The 17,794-nt window shown below is 52.5% G+C and overlaps 1 protein-coding gene across 1 annotated transcript; it reads left to right on the forward strand.

The window, feature by feature from the left end:
* The first annotated feature begins 1,327 nt into the window (after positions 1–1,327).
* Positions 1,328–17,476, forward strand: LIMA1 (LIM domain and actin binding 1). The gene is made up of 10 exons (XM_054397106.1): positions 1,328–1,446; positions 3,064–3,109; positions 4,895–5,356; positions 8,276–8,411; positions 8,948–9,096; positions 10,549–10,656; positions 12,109–12,166; positions 12,790–12,905; positions 15,782–15,915; positions 16,395–17,476. The coding sequence occupies exons 1-10, from the start codon at positions 1,328–1,330 to the stop codon at positions 17,392–17,394; spliced, it is 2,328 nt and encodes a 775-aa protein (XP_054253081.1). The 3' UTR covers positions 17,395–17,476.
* Positions 17,477–17,794: the final 318 nt, after the last annotated feature.

Here is a 17,794-nt window from a genome sequence, read left to right on the forward strand (position 1 = left end):
AAGGAAAGGCGTCGCCCTGCCAGCAGCTTTATTTGTGTCTTATCAGAGAGCTCTTTAAATTAACCTCCCCTCCTTTCCTCCTTCACAAAAGAAAAATAAGTATGTGTAAAAAAAAAATAATAATAGCCTGCTGCAGTCTTGTGGTGAGAAGTTGCAGAGGATCTTGGAGCAGGAGAGGGCAGCTACCAGCAGTCCTTTAGGGAACTGGTAGCTGTTGCAAGAGGAGGTACAAGAAGGTTGTGGACCTGTTGGAACTGGTCCAGAGGAGGCCACAGCAATGGTGGCAGGGCTGGAAGCCCTCTGCTGTGAGGCCAGGCTGAGAGAGTTGGGGTGGTTCAGCCTGTGGAAGGGAGGAGGCTCCAGGGAGACCTCCTGGTGGCCTTTCAGTGCTTCAAGGGCATGATCAGAAAGCTGGGGAGAGACTTTTGAGCAGGGCTTGTTGGGACAGGACAAGGGGAAATGGTTTGAAACTAGAAGAAGGAGACTCAGAATGGATGTAGAGGAAAATTTTATACACTGAGGATGGTGAGACCCTGGCCCAGGTTGCTCCATCCCTGGAACTGTTCCAGGTCAGGTTGTTGGGGCTCTGAGTATCCTGCTCTGGCTGTAGATCATAGACTCATGGAACCATGACTGCAGGGGTGCTGGCCCAGATGACCTTGCAAGGTCCCTTCCATCCTAAGCTGTCCTGTGACTGAGGTCTGCAGCTGCTGCCCCCAGCACCAGCCTGGTTCCAGCTCACAGGGAGCTGCTGCTGAGCTGCTGCAGAGCTCAGGAGTGAATGAGAAATGTTTGCATGGGAATGGCATCCTCTTGGGTTTCCTAACTCCAGCCTGACATAAACACAGCACAGCTGGGTTGGAAACCAGATCAAGAGAGGGCACTGGGGCCTCCTGGAGGGCACTCCTCTGTGTGTGTAGGAAATGCAGAGCTTCACAGTTGGCACCCTCTGCAGCCTCACTTTGCTGCTTCCTCCTGTCCTGGCTGCAGCTTCTCTCCCACCCAGTCACTGTGGGCAGTGCTCTTATCAAGGGCTCCATCTCAATGGCCTCTGCAGAGGAAGTGTTTGTTGTAATCTGGTGGCTTTATTTCACCCATTGATGGACCAGGTCTGAACCCTCAGGAGTTGGTGGCACTGCTGCACTGGGAGCACCCCAGCCTGAGCTGGTTGGAGGTGTCCCTGGTGACTGCAGGGGGGTTGGCCAAGGTGCCCTTGGAGGGTCCCTTCTGACCTGGTGCAGTGTGGGAGACCCTCATGGGGCTGCTCCCCTTGTTCCTGCTGACTGGGGCTTTGCTTTCTTCCCCAGCAGGTGTCTGTGGGGACAGGATGGAGCCTTCCCCCTTCAACAGAAGACAATGGACCTCTCAGTCTTTGAAAATCACTGCCAAAGAGCTTTCTCTAGTCAACAAGAACAAGTCCTCAGCTCTCATGGAGAGGTTCTCCAAGTAAGTGCTGTGAGGCTCTGAACAGCAGCACTGGCTGCAGGTTGGCAGCTGGTGCTGTGAGATGGCAGAGAGCTGTGGGCAGGGAAGTTTCTGCTTTAATAGGTGCTGGGCAAAAGGTTTTCCAGTTGCTGATTGTTGCCCAGGAAGGCTGTGGCTGTCTCCTCCCTGGAGGTGTTCAAGGCCAGGCTGGATGAGGCCCTGAGCAGCCTGGGCTGGTGGGAGGTGTCCCTGCCCATGGCAGGGGGTTGGAGCTGGATGAGCTTTGAGTTCCCTTCCACCCCAACCCATTCCATGGATCTATGAAAGCTGAGTGGTGCTGCCTTGGATGTGAGCTCTGGAAGGGCTCTCATTTCCTTCAGGGATTATCCAGACTACAGCTTGGCTTCCCTGTGGGATTTGCTGTCATAGTGCAGTGAAGTTTTGGAGTAGGTAAACCTTGAGGGTGGGGAAAAACCTTCTGGAGCCTCCAGGAGATGGAGAAGTGCAATCCAGACAGGGTCTAAGTGCCTCGGGAAGTGCCCTGGCCTAGGGGAAGCTGCTGGCTCCCACTGCTATTGTTCAGGTAGTTTATCCACTCCTTGGAGCTTGATTGCAGCCTCTGCTCATCTCCTAAATGTTGATAATCCTCTGGAAAGGGCTTACTGGAAGTAATCCAAACTGCCAGTCCTTAATCAGCCAGGTCCCTGCACACAGCATCAGCTCCTTGCAGGCTCACAGCCCTGCTTGGGGGCTCTGCAGTTACCTGAAGAGGTCCTCCAGAAAGGCTGCAGAAGGACCCTTCCTGAGGGTGTCTAAGACAGGCCAGGGGGCAATGGTTTGGAGCTGAGGCAGGGCAGGGTCAGACTGGAGCTGAGGGAGAAGTTCTTCAGCAGGAGGGTGGTGAGACTCTGGCACAGGCTGCCCAGGGAGGCTGTGGCTGCCTCCTGCCTGGGGGTGTTCAAGGCCAGGCTGGATGAGACCTTGAGCAGCTGAGTCTGGCTGAGAGGTGTCCCTGGGCATGGCAGGAGGTTGGAGGAGAGGAGCTCTGAGCTCCCTTCCAACCTGAGCCATTCTGTGGTCCTGAAAGGACTTTGATTGGTGATCAGAGGTGGCTTATCTTCAGAGGGCTGTGATTACTGTTTCCACTGCTGGGAAGGTTCAGCTGCTGGGGAAGCAGCTGCTGAATGAGTGCAGTTTACAACTCAGCATAGTGAAAGAAAGTGGCACTTATGGAGATCTCTCTGCCTATGCCAAGCTGTAATTTGTCACAGTTCAGCAGCTGCTGTATAAATAGCTGAGTTATTCCTGCCAGGGGGGCACAGCAGACAGCTGGGTGCTGAAAACAATCCAGCTATTCCAAGGTAAAGGCTCTGGATTTGGGAATGAGAGTGGCTGGGTAATGAAAAAACATGAATGTGTGTTGTTACTGTAAACTGCACGACTTCAGTTGTGTCCTTGCATTGTTCTGCTGCTCTCTGCTACTCTTTTTCCAGCCTCTGGTTTTATTTGATGGGTTTGGGCAGTGCACAGAGTCCTCAGTGGGGAAAACAAACCTCAGCTGGCTGCAGGAGCGTTCAGTGTTCTGGTTACAAAACTGTTTGTGGTGGTTTCTTTCTCTCTTTTTCCTCTGTCTCAAAGGTATCAGAAAGCAGCTGAAGAGGCCACTGCTGAGAAGAGAAGGACTGTGAGTATTTATTTCCTAGCACTAAGCAGCAGCCTGCTGTGGGAGGGGGGCAGCTCTGTGCAATGTTTCTGTGAGGTTTGGGAGTATCAAAGCTGCTGCCATGTGTCCTGCACTAAACTTGGCTTGGGCACAGTGTTTGCTTTTGGAATCATTCTCCTGACCCTTTCCCAGGGCGAGTGACAGGAAAGCAAGGCCAGTTCCTTGCCCAGAGCTATGTGCTGAATCACCAATTCACTCCTAAGCAGAAGGCAAAATGGTTCAACCACAGGACAGGAATCTCCAGGCTGTGTTCTTAGCTGCAGGCAGTCCTGTGGTAGCTCTTCCTTTCTTAACTAAATCAGAAAGGCTGCTTCAAAGCAGCTGGAAACCTACCCTGTGCCTTTGGTGGCTTAGAATCCATTAAGGGTGATCTTCCCCAAGCAGGGTTAGGCTGGATCTGAGGAAGAAGTTCTTCAGTACCAGAGTGGTGAGACTCTGGAACAGGATGCTGTGGATGCCTCCTCCCTGGAGGTCTTCAAGGCCAGGATGGATGAGGCCTTGAGCAGATGAGTCTAGTTGAGAGGTGTCCCTGCTCATGGCAGGGGGTTGGAACTGGATGATCTTTCAGGTCCCTTCCAGCCCAAACCATTCCATGAATCTGAATGAAATCTGCTGCACAGTTCTCATAGAACCTCAGGCTGGCTGGCAGGGACCCAGCCAATCCCACCCTCAGTTTGAGCTCCTCTGTGCCAGCCTCCACCTGACAACTTTTGTGCTTTCTTTTAAAGACAACGAAATGATCTTTTGTTTAAGTCTGGGTGGATTCAAGTTAATTTGCAAAGCAGCATCCAAAATACAACCAGAAGAGTAATAGGGTGAGGGACTTAAAGCCCAATATAGCTAATCCTGGCTAATGCCTGCAAAGCCTTGCAGCCCTGCTCCACTTGCAGCGAGTTTGATGCACTCTGGGCTCCATGAGAGACAGGCAGTGAAGATGCAGTGGTGCCAGGTATTTGAGGTGGGAATTGATCAGACCTGGGCTGGGCCTGGTGCCCTGGGGAGAGGCAATTAGTAAGGCAAAGTAGTTGGAGAAGTGTTTGAGTCTGAGGGGTGCTGCTGCTGTGTGTGGTGAGGCAAAGCCTGCTGAGAGCTTTCAGTGCACTGAGAGCAAGACAGGAAAAATCCAGCAAATGATCTGGAAGTTGTAAATGGGAGGCAAAAGCTCTTTGCTGTCTGTGCTGAGCTGGTGTGGTGTAAAAGAACCCAGGGCAGGTCTCCTGTCACTCGAGCACTGCTGGTAGCTGGGGTGCAGCACTCCAGCTAGGACAAGCAATGGCTTCTGAAGGCTAAGCTGTAACTTTTGGGGGGCCTATTGATTTCTTCTGCTGACCCAGCTGGAAGGTCTGGACCCCCCTGGCACGGGACCCACCTCTCCTGTGGCTGCTTTTGCTCCTCTTTGCTCGTCCGAGGAGTAGGGACCCTTGGTGGGGTTGGCTCCCTTTTCCTTCGCGTGTGGATTGAAGCCTTTTGTGTGTCATTAACTCATTAGCGCTCGGCTCCCTTTTCCCTTATAAGGCCATCCTGTTTGCTCACTTCCTGCCTTCCCTCCTGATTTTCTCTTCTCCCCCCTCCTCCCTTCCCTGTCCTGGATGCTTTCTCCATGTGGCACAGTTGTAACCGTTCGCAGCTGTCTGCAGGAGCGGGGAGCGGAGCGCGGAGCTGAGCCTTTAACTTCCTTTGGCACAGGGAGGAAGCGCTGGGGCTCCGTCAGCCGGCTCCCTGCAGTCCGCTTCTTGCTCTTTGCAGAACGCCGAAGGTCTCCCCCCTCACCTCAAGCGGGGCACCCTCAGCCTGCTGAAGAAGAAGTGGGAGACCCCAGCCCCGGCGGCCGAGCCTCGCAAGGAACCTCTGCGGAGCGGCGGTGCCGAGCTTAGGCACAAGGTCGGTGGCCCCGGGCTCGCAGTGGGGAGCAGCTCAGCTCCTTCCCCAGCTTCCGAGCGGCCCCCGGGGGCTGGCGAAGCACCCGACGCCCAGGTCCCTCCTGCGGGCACCTCTGGCCAGCTGCAGGCTCCTGCTGCTGACGGCAGAAAACTCAGGAGCCGCTCACCGGAGAGTGGGAAAATGGAAAACTGCCTGAGAGAGGCCAGGGACGTGGAAAAGGCTGAAGGCAGCGAGAGCTCCGAGTCCTCGGGGAAGATCGAGAAGTACAACGTGCCGCTGAACAAGCTCAAGATGATGTTTGAGAAGGGAGAAGCGGCTCAGAGCAAGGTAAGGATCCGTCCCGGGCATCCCGAGAAGGAGTGAAACTCTGCTGCCTCGGGAAAAGTCCCTGGAGGGAGTGGCTCCCAACTCTTGACTCTGCAAATCCTGCGGCTCATTGTTTCAGCTGCAAACACGACGGAGCTGCTGTGAGGAGCTGACCGGAGCTCTGCGAGCGCCTGCAGAGCGCTCGGACTTGAGGCTTTTTGTTTCATAGATGGGGTTGGGGTGGAAAGGAGCTCTAAAGGTCTGGTTTGGGGTGGAAGAGACCCTTAAAGGTCATCTTTGGGTTGCAAGGGACTTTTAAGGATCATCCAACCTACTCCTTGGAGGCGAAAAGTGCTGGTGGAAGGGGTGCAGGGACCAAGAGGGAATTCATTAAGGATTTGTTTGTGCTGTTTGGAGCTTTTAAAGCAAGTTGGGATCGTTTGTGCCTTAAGTGATGGAAATGTGACTTGGCTGAAAAAAAGAGATCAAATTGGATGTTTTGTGTGTGAGCTCCCCAAACTCAAACAGCTGTAGTCGAACTGGAAGTGCTGCCAGGGCTGAGAGGCTTTTCTATGGCCATGAGTCACTGATGCACAGAGATGGAAACATCTCCACCTTTTCCTTGCTCCTTTCCCCCTCCACCTTTTCCCCTCTCTCCTTTCCCCCCATCTTTCCATCTTAACAAATGTTTCTTATCAGAAAAAAAAAAAAAATCTTCACGGGGCAGAAAAAAAAAAAAAAACAAAACCCAGCGTGGAGAGATGTCCAAAGCAGCTCTGCCCTCACGAGTTTTGACTTGCAAATGCAGAGGGCTTGCATTTTTCCTACAACTGCTCATGAAATCTGATCCCGCATGTGGACTGCAGACTGCGTGTCCCGGGGGAGAATTGCTTAACTAGAAAATTAGTTGCATATGCTGGTGGCTTGCAACACAGGCCTGGGGCCTTGATTCTGGTGGATTTTCCACTTTTCTCAGAGTTTCCTGGACTTCTGGCTTTGTTTTGCTGCAACCTGGAGGAGGTGTCCCAGCCCATGGCAGGGGTTTGGAACTGGATGATCTTTGAGGTCCCTTCCAGCCCAGCCCACTCTGTGATGCCATTTCTGTGCTGGCCCAAAGCTGAGCTCTTTTCCTGACACCTTTCTGGGCTACAGGAGCTTTGCGCTGATGCTGAGGCAGACCCAGGCTGAATGAGAATCACCTAAGAGCAGTTTGCACAGTGGGGACTCTGCAAGTCCCCACAAGTGTGCAGACACTCCCAAGCTGAAGCTGTCACACACCTGATGGAAGGGGCAGGCTCGTCCTGGCTGAGCTCTTTTCCAGTCAGAAAAGTTACTGGGGCCTTAAACCACAGAACTGGAAAATATTTCCCATGGTAATGGAAAAAAAAAATGAAGAGATTTTTCCAGCTGCATTTTCCTTCCCTGGTAAAGCTGCAGCCTGTTTTTTCACAGCCATCATCTCTCAGGGCAGCTCTGTGCAGATCAAACTTGGGAATTTCCTCACTTTGGTGACCAGCAAATAAGGAACTTGTTGGAGGTTGGGTGTGGGGGCTGGAATGTGTGGTTGGAGCATCTTGCCAAAGCTGCCTTTTTTTTTTTTTTTTTTTTTGCCTGCTTTAGCCTCAGTCTTCATTTCCCCTGGCTCTGGTATGACCCTTCCCAGGGTAGGGATGAAGATCTCTCACCTTCAAGTGGTTTAGAGGAGGGAGGACAGAGCCAGACTCAGCTCAGTGGTGCCCAACAGGACAAGGGGCAGTGGGCACCAGCTGGAGCAGAGGAGGTTCCACAGGAACAGAAGGAAAAACTTTTTCCCTGTGAGGGTGCTGGAGGCCTGGAGCAGGCTGCTCAGGGAAGCTGTGGAGTCTCCTTCTCTGGAGACATTCCAGCCCCACCTGGATGTGTTCCTGTGTGACCTGCCCTGGTGACCCTGCTCTGCCAAGGGGTCACCAGGATTCAATGACTTTGGAGGTTCCTTCCAACCCTGGGACTTTCAGCTGGGAAAAGTGGAGCAGAGGATCTCTGAGGCCCTTTCCAACCTGAGCCATTCTGTGAAACCTCCCAACCTGAGGAAGTCAAACAAAACTCTGCACTTCAGGAGCATTTATCAAAGCTGCTGAAATTTAGTTTGTGTTTTTCTGGAGTTGGTCTCAACAGATGAGTTTCAGATCTGACTCAGGCAGCCAGAGCGTGGCCACAGAACAGCCCTTGAGGTGCTGCAGCCTTGCAGCTGGTGATTATCCTGGAATCTGAGAATATTTATCTCTGGCACTCTCCTACTTAAGCTTCAGCCTTATCAGCCTTAATGAGGACATTGTTTGGTATCAAATGCAGGAGGTCCCCACAGCAAAACAAGAACCTCCAGGTACCTCCTATCACAGCAGCCTTCATTCTTCTGTCTGTTACTGAACGTAGATGGACACTTGTGATAAATCATTCACAGGCTGCATTGGGTTGGAAGGGACCCTCCAAGGGCATCTTGTCCACCCCCACTGCAGTCAGCAGGGACACCTCCAACTAGAGCAGGCTGCCCAGGGACACAGCAAGTCTGATCTTGAATGTCTGCAGGGATGGGGCCTCAACCACCTCCCTGGGGAACCTGTTCCAGTGTCTCCCCACCCTCACTCTAAAAGATGTCTTCCTTCAGTCTCAGTCTCTCCTCTTCCAGCTTCAGTCCATTGCCTCTTGTCCTATCACAAGAAGCCTTTGTAAAGAGTCCCTTCCCTGGCTTATCAGCAAAGGAAGTCAAAGGGCATCTCCTGACCTCTTTAGGAGATTGTTTCAGGGTGCCAGGGTCAGGCATTCTGTGATCAAACTCTCTGCTGGTTAAATAAGATGTCACCTGCTGGACCTGTTTGTTCCAGCAAAGCAGATTTGCTAGTGACACCTGCACCTCTTAGAGGATTATGGGCAGCAGGCTCTGGTTGTGCAGGCAGCTGAGAGGTGCTGGTGGGGTCTTGTCTCCAGCAGGTCCCTAGAGACCAGAGGAAGACAGCAGTGGGGAGGAGGATCTCTGAAAACAGCCTCTCCTCAGAGGACTTTGATGTGGGTCAAGGAGAGAAGAGCCATGGCACATCAGGTCAGTAAAGATCCTGCTTTGGGTTTGGGGGGAGCTCTTTTGGTTTATAAAACAGCTTTTGCCTTTCAGAAAGGGAAGGAGGTGCAGCCATCTGCTGTCTGTAAAGTCCCAGTCAGCAGCAAACTTCCCTGAAGTCTTGCTGGGAATTTTAAACCCTGACCATGGAATGGGTTGGGTGGGAAAGCACCTCAGAGATCATCTACTCCACCCCACTCCACCTTCCTGTGGCTGCTGTTGGATCTCCCTGCTCTGTGGGGTTGTGCCCTTGTTCAAGCTGTGCTGGAGGAGCTCCTTACATGAGTTTGTTATCCCCAAGAGGGACTGTAGGGATTTGAGCAACCTGCAGTCATCAGAGGCTGGTAGCTAATGGAAGGTCATTTATTTATCATCCTTCACTGAACAGCTGGACAGCAGAGCACTCACAGGAGATGGCCTTTTAAACCTACCTGACAGCAGAAATGAGAGCAAGGATGCAATCTTCCTGGAGACAGCTCTGCTGCTGTCCCTGGGGGTCAGCCCTCTGCTGCTTTTTGCAGGGCACCTTGTGGAGAGCAGCCCAGAGAAGGCAGAGGCCAAGAAGAGCCTGGAGCTGCCTCGTCTGACAGAGACCTCAATAAAGGACAGGTTGGCCAAGTACCAGGCAGCTGTGTCCAAGCAGGGCACCTCCCCAGGCCTCACTGCCATGGTAAGTCTGTCCTGTCACTTGTCCCAGCCTGGGACTGGGAAGCAGCTCCTGTGGCCATGACCTCCACTCAGCAGCTTCTTCCTTTCCAGATGCAGGACTGGGGCTGGGCTCAAACTGAGAGAGGCTTTCCCAGCTGGTGAGAAGCAATCATTTGTGTGCAGGAAAGGGAGGGGAGAGATCAGGGAACTGTGGAATGGGTTGGGATCAAGGGAGCTTGAAGATCATCTGGTGCCAGCCTCCTGCCATGGACAGGGACACCCAGGCTGCTCTCCCTGAACAGCCCAAACTGCCTCAGCCTGTCCCTGCAGGGTGAAGGTGCTGCAGCCCTCTGAGCACCTTTCTGGCCTCCTCTGGGCCTGAGGCTGGGGAAGGGCATTCAGAGGTCTGTGCACCCAAGCTCTGACATTTGGTTCCCTCCCCATTAGATGTGGCCATCCAGCAGGCTGCTGCTGGTGGCTTTCATGTCACAGAGGAGATGCCTTGTGAAGGGCAGGAGTGGCTCTGCAGTGGTCCTGTGGCAGTGAGGGAAGCATGAGGCTCAGCTGGGCTGGTTGGGGCTCTTCTGAGAAGTCTGAAAGATTCTCTTGTGAAAAATCTTCAATGAGGCAGCTTGTTAGGAAGAAAAATCTCAGCAAACCACAGAACTGGAGGGTTTGAGTGGAACTGAAGCTTTTGTGGGTTTGCTTTCATGTCGAGTTGCAGTTTTCAATTACACAGTGCCCTAGGTAGTGCTTGTCCTGAGACACTTGGGAGTGTCAGCTGGGAAGTTCATGTTCTGGAGCAGGAAGATGTGCATTGAGCAGGAGAAATGAGAGGTGGTTTTCAATCAGGAAGCTGGAGGTAGAGAGAAGTTTGAAAAGTGCTGGCTTGCCCCAAAAAGCACAGAAATACTGCAGGCAGCCCCACCTCTGCATAGAGCCCTGGAATGGGTTGGGGTGGAAGGGACCTTCAAGCCCATCCAGTGCCAACCCCCTGCCAGGGGCAGGGACACCTCCCACCAGCCCAGGCTGCTCAGGGCCTCATCCAGCCTGGCCTTGAGAACACCCCCAGGGAGGGGCAGCCACAGCCTCCCTGGGCAACCTGTTCCAGTGTCTCCCCACCCTCACTGCAAAGAATTTCTTCCTCCTCTCCAGTCTCAATCTCCCTGCTCCCAGCTCAAAGCCATTGTCCCTTGTCCTGGCACTCCTAGCCCTTGATAAAAGTCCCTCCCCAGCTCTCCTGGAGCCCCTTCAGGTACTGGAAGGCAGCTCTAAGATATCCCTGGAGCCTTTTCCACTTCATCCTTCACTGGAACTTGTCACCTCCCAAGTCTGTGTAAATTTTTATGCCTCCTCCTTTAACGATCACTTTGTGTACTAGAAAAGAAGTCTGAGAAGGATTTCAAGGCAAAGAGAGAGTGAGTGGTGTCCTAGGGACAAGGACCTGTCACCTTTCAAGTGCTTTATCCCATAGAGTGAGATTCAAGCCAGAGAGAGTGAACTGGAGAATTACAAATGTGAGCAGAAGGAGAATATGCCACCAAGTCTTGAGGACTCCATTTCCTGGCAGGATGGGGAGAAGGTAAGATGCTGAAGGACTCCAAGTGGAATTGGTTCATAGATTCATAGAATGGTTTGGGTTGGAAGGGACCTTAAAGATCATGGCAATGGCTTTGGGCTGTAAGAGGGCAGATTGAGACTGGAGAGGAGGAAGAAATTCTTGAGTGAGGGTGGGGAGACACTGGAACAGGTTGCCCAGGGAGGCTGTGGCTGCCACCTCCTTAGAGGTGTTCAGGGCCAGGCTGGGTGAGGCCTGGAGCAACCTGGACTGGTGGGAGGTGTCCCTGCCCATGGCAGGGGGTTGGCACTGGCTGATCTTCAAGGTCCCTTCCAACCCATTCCATGGTTCTGTGAAAGATTCAGCAGCCCCAGAACCAGGCTGAGGCACTTCCCACCCAGTCTCTGTGTTTCTCCTCAGTGGAGGATGTGTCTGGAATTTGCTTCCTCATGACCTCATTAATTTGCAGCCTTCAGCAGCTTGCAGTGGACCTTTCCATTAGGGATGATTTGCAGCTAATCAGGTTACAGCAGTTTAGTTTCTCAGGGTAGCTGCTTCAAATGATTTGATTGAACAGCAGCAGTGCCACAGCCCCTCAGGGGCTTGGTTTCCAGGTGGGCAGGGGCTGGGCACTGCCTTGGACCCAGCTCTGCTGAGTGCTGGCTTGGGTTTGGGTTGTTTGTTTGTTTGTTTGTGAGTTATTTTGTGTTTGGGTTTTTTTTGGGAGGGGCTCTTTGTTTGCTTTGGTTTGGTTCTAATCGGTCTGGGTTTGTTTGGGGGTTTGAGGTCTGGGTTTGTTTGGTTGGTTGGTTTGGGTTTGGTTGGTTGGTTGGTTTGGGTTTTTCTGTTGTTGAATATTTGCCTGTTTCTGACTGAACAAGGAAGGTCTTTATCCCACCCAGGGAACAGCAAACTTCCAGGTCTACAAAAGCTTTTTGAGAAGTCAGCTCTTCTGTTTTGTGTTTTTTTTTATTTCCTGTTCTTTTTTTCCCAAAAGCACTTTGAATGGTTAAAGATTTCTCAGATGTTGGAGGGAGCCATGAGATTGATGGATTCATGGAGCCTTAGAATGGTTTGGGTCAGAAGAGACCTTCCAGACTCTATCCTGCTTGGTCTCCAGGGATTTCTGAGTAAGAAAACCCAGGAGGTGCCACAACCAAATCCAGAGGGATTCCTGCAGGCTAGAGGTGTCCAAGCTGCAGGTGTTTGGGAAAGCAAAGCCAGGATGTGTGTGAGCACCATGGCAGAGGACCTGAACACTGCAAAAGCTGTGAAATGCTGAGGATGGAGCAGGGACTCGCTTTGCTGGCAGCCAGCTGGACTCTGCCTTGTGCCTTGCACAGCAAAAAGCAGCTTCAGATGCAGCTCAGCATGGCTGGGCTGGTCCTGGTTGAGTGCTGAGAGTGGCAAAGTGCCCATTGGGTGACTCAGGCTGCAGAAGGTCAGAGCTGCTCACTGTCTGCTTCTCTCTTGCAGGGCTCTGTAGGTGACACCAGTTTGGCTTCCCACTCTGCTCTTCTGGAGGATGACAATGGTAAGCACTCAGCTGCCTCAGCAAGAGCAGAGCAGAGGGCTGAGGATGAGCTCTGACTGCTCAGCTGGGTGCAGATCAGTCCTGTCAGGTGATGAATTGGACCCACAGCATCCTGTCTTGCCCTCAGTCTGCCCTGTGCCTACCTCCAACCTGACCACAATATCTCAGGCTTAGAAGATTGTTTGCAGCTCTAATTCCAAGACATCTGCAGCTCCTCTTTGCTGTGGATGAAGACATTTCATAGAGCCATGGAATGGGTTGGGTTGGAAGGGACCTTAAAGATCCCCCAGCTCCAGCCCCCTGCCATGAGCAGGGACACCTCCCACCAGCCCAGCTTGCTCAAGGCCTCATCCAGCCTGGCCTTGAACACCTCCAAGGAGGGGGCAGCCACAGCTTCCCTGGGCAACCTGTTCCAGTGTCTCCCCACCCTCACTGGAAAGAATTTCTTCCTCCTCTCCAGTCTGACTCCTGGAGGTGTGCAAGGTCTAAGGGTTTCACAGGGTATTGAAGTCAAAATGTGTTAGCCTGTGGCTGGCAGCATTGCTCCTGGGGCTCACAAGTGTAAACTTTTCATGGGTTTCAATCCCTGGTAATGATCTCCTCTTCTTCCTCTGCTCTTTCAGTTGGACAAAGCCTGGAGAGCCAGGCAGAAGCTCAGAAGCCTGTCAGCATGAAGCAGCAGAGCTGTGGCTCTAAACCAGCTGGCCAGCCAGATGCAGCTCAGCCAAAAGTAGTGAAGGTAAAACAGCTCTTCAGTTGTGAGCATTGGTGATGGTTGTGTGGTCACAAAGGGGCTGAGAGGAACTGCATCAACCCTGCTCTGTCCTCATCAGACTGGGTTCATGAGGTTACCTCTTTTGGAATGGAGAAGCATATCCAGCCTGGCAGGGTTGCTTCGGAGACTGCTGGAGCTGCTTGCTGGGAGCACATCCTTGGACAGAGGCAGCTTCTCTTCAGTTCTGCAGCAAGAGGGTGGTGAGGCTCTGGCACAGGCTGCCCAGGGAGGCTGTGGCTGCCTTCTCCCTGGGGGTGTTCAAGGCCAGGCTGGATGAGGCCTTGAGCAGCTGAGTCTAGCTGAGAGGTGTCCCTGCCTGTGGTGGGGAGGTTGGAGGAGAGGAGCTCTGAGGTCCCTTCCAACCTGAGCCATGCTCTGATTTCTAGCAAGGGCACTGTGGGGGGCAGAGAGGCTGAGGCTGGGATTCTTTAAGGTCCCATTTCCTTCAGCAGGAGCTATGGAGCACAAAGCAGATGCAGAATTTCTGGAGCAGGAATGTGTTTGCTAATCTGCTTAGGCACCAAGAGCAGTGCTGGAGGCTTGACCACGCTGCTCTGTCACGTGTGCTGTCTGCACTTGGGATCCCTGCTGCCTGGGCTGCCCCAGACTTCCTGGCTCACTCCTGAGGAAACAACTGGGCTTTTGTTCATTTCCCCATCTCTGAGAGGAGCAGCACTGACCTCAGCCAGCCCAGGGAGATGTGGCTTCCCAGTGTGCCCAGTGTAAAGGCCAGTGTGTGGAATCAGAGCTGCCTGTAGCACTTGTGGTGACCTCAGCCTGCTGAAGCATTGGAGCTGCACAGGGCCTGTGGGTCGTGGTCCTCTGTGCCACCTTTTTGTATGATCAGAACCATTTTGGTCCTCTGCCTTGTAACTGCTTTAGATGCTGCACAGCTGAGATAGAAACCCAGCTGCTGTTTATTCATGGATGGTTCCTATTTGTCTCTTCCAGCTTCTGTTTCCTGTTCTTGGTTCCTAACCTCTACTCCTGCCTTCTGCTTCCCTCCTAATGTGAGCTCAACTCTCAGCTTTCTCTCAAGTGTTTTAGATTTCTCGGGCTTCACCTTCCTCCTGTAGCTCCTAGGAATCTCTCTCTCTTCACACCCCAAAAGGCCTCTCCATCAGCCATAGGGCTCATTGCTACCCAAGTAAGTTGCTGTGCTGGGCTGGGGCTGTGTTGCAGAAGCAGAAGCCAGCCCTGCCCTGTCACCAGGCTGCCAGGGACAGCCAGGCTCTGACGGGCGAGCAAGTGACTGCTGCCTTGCTCCCTCTGGCCAGCACCTGGGAGCAGATTTCTGTCTGCAGCAAGCTCTAAGATTTCATTTAGTGACTCAGAGTTCCCTAGAGATGATGGATTTTATGCCAGAGAAGTCATGAACTCCTGCTGGGCAAGCTGTCATCACAATCAGAACTTGCATCTGCTTCAAGCAATGCCTTCAAGTGCAGAGACCTCTGAAACTGGCACGAAACTGGCAGCGAACCTGATGGCTGTGACAAAGTGGCTTCAGCTGGCTCTGTCTTCAGCAATCAGCCCCTCCTGGGTTAGAACCTTCATTGCCTAACCATTGTTTCTAGTCTGGCATAAGTAAATTGGGTGTAATTATGGCTTCCTGTCCCCTTCCTGCTTTATTTGGTTTTCTTTGGCCATCATCTTTTCCCTTGTCCTTTCTTGGTGAGCTTGTAGCAGGTCATGTTTTGTTTGGATTTTTTTTGTTGTTTGTTTGTTTGTTTTTATTTATTTTATTTTTTAAAATTTTTCTTTAGCCATCATATTTTCCTTTAGAGCTCTTCAGTGGGTTTGTAGCAGGTAATTCTTTGTCACAGAAAGCTACACCATCAGTGTGCCACAGCAGCCCCGTGGAGCGTGGGCACTGCTTTACCCCTGCTGCTGAAGTGGTTGTGATCAACCTGCAGCCTGAGGCTGCCAGTTCCTCAGCTCTCAAGTTATTTATTTTTCCCAGTGAAGTATTTTCCCTGTTGGCCAACCTTAATAGATGCCAAGAAATGAATGGCATCAAGTGACCTGTGTCAGGGACTTGCTTGCTTGCTGCTGGCAGTGGTTGCCATGCAGCACAGCAGCGACGCTCTGCTCCTTGCAGCTGAAGTTTGCTGCTGCACTGAACTCTCAGGAAGTTCTTCGTGAGCACATAAACAATTTTTTAGCTTTTTAACCTCAATATTCTGCTCACTTTAAGTCTTTGAGGGCTGTGTGGCGTGAAACCTGAGTGTAGTTTCTTTGGGGCAGAGTTGGATTTGCTTACAAATGAAGTCAGGAGGGTTTCCTGCTGCCTGTGTCTGTGCTGAGACTGTTTCCTCCTCTGAGGAAGCACTGAGCAGCCTGTTCTGCTCCTTTCTCTTCCCACCCTCTACCTTTTTTTTTTTTCCCCCCCAAGGTCATTTCAGCTCTTTCTCCAGTGTTTATTTTGGTCAGTCTCATACTGGCTGTAATCTCTCCATGTTTCTTCCTCCTTTTCCTATTGAGGAAAGTTGAGGTTGCAGGAGCAGACGAGGCAGCTCTTTGGGAACTGGCTCAAAGCTCTAACTGGGCTCTGGTATTTTCATTGTTCCTTCTCAACTGTTGCTCAACTTTGTGATGCTTCAGCTGTGGAATTCACTGGGGCAAAGTCCTGGCTGGTTGTCAGGCCACAGCAATCCTGTGGGCCTGCCACAGTCTCTTCCCTGCTTGGTTGCCCACCAGACCCCACTCTGCCAGAATTAGCAGTGTAGAGAGGGAATTGCTGCAGCTTTTCTGTGTGCTCTGGGAGCTGTGCATGAACCCACACCAAGTCCCCCAGCAGCTGGTTCCTTTCCCAGCCAACAAGCTTCCTCTTCTGCCCACAGAAGTTCCAGCTGCCAATGAAGGAAACCTGTGTTGGGTGTCAGAAGACTGTGTACCCCATGGAGAGGCTCCTTGCCAACCAGCAGGTCTTCCACATCAGCTGCTTCCGCTGCTCCTACTGCAACAGCAAGCTCAGGTGAGCTCCCTGCTGCCTTGGGCTGCCCTCTAGCCTGTGAGGCTTTCCTCTTGCCCCTCTGCTCTGCTCTGGTCAGACCCCACCTGCAGCACTGCAGCCAGTTCTGGTGCCCCCAACACAAGAAGGACCTGGGACTGATGGAGCAGATCTGGAGGAGGCCATGAAGATGATTGGAGGCTGGAGAAACCTCCCCTGTGGGGAGAGAAGAGAAGGCTCCAAGGAGACTTTAGGCTGGGAGTGCCAGGACAAGGGGCAATGGCTTTGGGTTGTGAGAGGGGAGATCTGGAGAGGAGGAAGAAATTCTTGAGAGTGAGGGTGGGGAAACACTGGAACAGGTTGCCCAGAGAGGCTGTGGCTGCCCCTTCCCTGGAGGTGTTCAAGGCCAGGCTGGATGAGGCCTTGGGGCTGGTGGGAGGTGTGAGCCTCTGGGTGGCTGAGGGGCAGAATGTTAATGTCTGACTTTGTGTCTTCCCAAGCAGTCTGGGCACCTATGCATCCCTGCGGGGGAACATCTACTGCAAGCCTCACTTCAATCAGCTCTTCAAATCTAAAGGCAACTACGATGAAGGCTTTGGGCACAAACAGCACAAGGAATTGTGGGCAGGCAAAAGTGAAGGGGAGGAATCCCCAGAGAAAACCATCCCTGGTGTGAATGCAACAGAAAGCCCCCAGAGCCCAGGAGTAGAGGATGCCCCAATTGCAAAAGTAGGAGTCCTGGCAGCAAGTATGGAAGCAAAAGCTTTGGCTGTGCCTGAAAGGGAAGAGAGACCAGCAGAGACCAAAAAGCTCAGGATCGCCTGGCCCCCTCCCTCTGACCAAAGTGTTCAAGGAAGTGCCCTAGATGAGGGCATCAAAGTACTCAAACCCAAGTGGCCCCCAGAGGAAGAGAATTCCAAGCCAGACGTGCTGGAGGAGGTGGATCTGGATCTGAAGAAGCTGAGGAGATCTTCCTCGCTGAAGGAGCGGAGTCGTCCCTTCACCGTCGCAGCCTCCTTTAGAACCCTGTCTGTGAAGGGCCACAGAGCAGAGAATTCCTCCTCCCCTTCCAAGGCAGAGAGAGAGATGCTGAGAAGAAGTGAGGAGCTGGAGAGGGAGGCTGTGGTAGACAAAAAGTCAAAGAAGGCTGAGAATAGGAACATCCAGAGTGCTGAAGAAAGGAAGGTGGAGGAGGAACAGGAATTGTCTGGCATCAAAAGGGAGCAGAACTTGGTAGAAAATGGCCAGGTGAGCACAGAGACAGATGAGGAAGAGCCTGGCAGGGAAGAGCAGGAAATTCCAAAGGAAGAATTCCTTGAACCAAATTTTCCTACACATCCCAGCCTGGCCAATGTGACTGCTAAGGAATCGTCCCTGAACCAGAACCGCAAATCCCAAGATGTTGGTTTCTGGGAAGGGGAAGATGTGGAGGATCTGTCTGTGGAAGACCAGATCAAAAGGAATCGTTACTATGAGGATGAGGATGATGATGATGAAGAATAAATTGGCCTTTTAGAAAACTGCTGCCAGGTGCTGGGCCTTTTAAATTGGTGTTTTTAGCTTTAACAAGCAGCTCCTCCACCAGACCGATGCCACACTGCACACCCCCATGAAGGGAATCCCACCTACAGATGATCTCAACTTGAAAAAGACTCTGGGAGCCTGCAAAGAGTTTGTCCAGGTGCTTTGGAAGCAAGGGGCTGGCTGTGGGATGGCTCCACAGGGAGGGGCTTCCCACCAGGAGCACACAGCTGTGCTCTGCTCCTGCTGCCCTCTCTGTTGGAGCTCCAGAATGTATCTCACTAACAGTTTACACCATTCCCTGCACTCCACCGTGGTGGTGTGGAGCAGACTCTGGCACACTGCTCTGACCACCTACAGATGCTACTGCAGTGCTTAGGGA

This window comes from Indicator indicator, chromosome 41, assembly GCF_027791375.1.
Source record: "Indicator indicator isolate 239-I01 chromosome 41, UM_Iind_1.1, whole genome shotgun sequence".
NCBI lineage: Eukaryota > Metazoa > Chordata > Aves > Piciformes > Indicatoridae > Indicator > Indicator indicator.

Excerpts from the sequence above, each read along its gene's own strand:
- LIMA1 (XM_054397106.1), top strand. The coding sequence starts at position 1,328 with ATGGAGCCTTCCCCCTTCAACAGAAGACAATGGACCTCTCAGTCTTTG. Across the intron at positions 12,906-15,781 it reads CTCAGCCAAAAGTAGTGAAG|AAGTTCCAGCTGCCAATGAA; the intron begins GTAAAACAGCTC and ends TTCTGCCCACAG. Across the intron at positions 15,916-16,394 it reads TACTGCAACAGCAAGCTCAG|TCTGGGCACCTATGCATCCC; the intron begins GTGAGCTCCCTG and ends CTTCCCAAGCAG.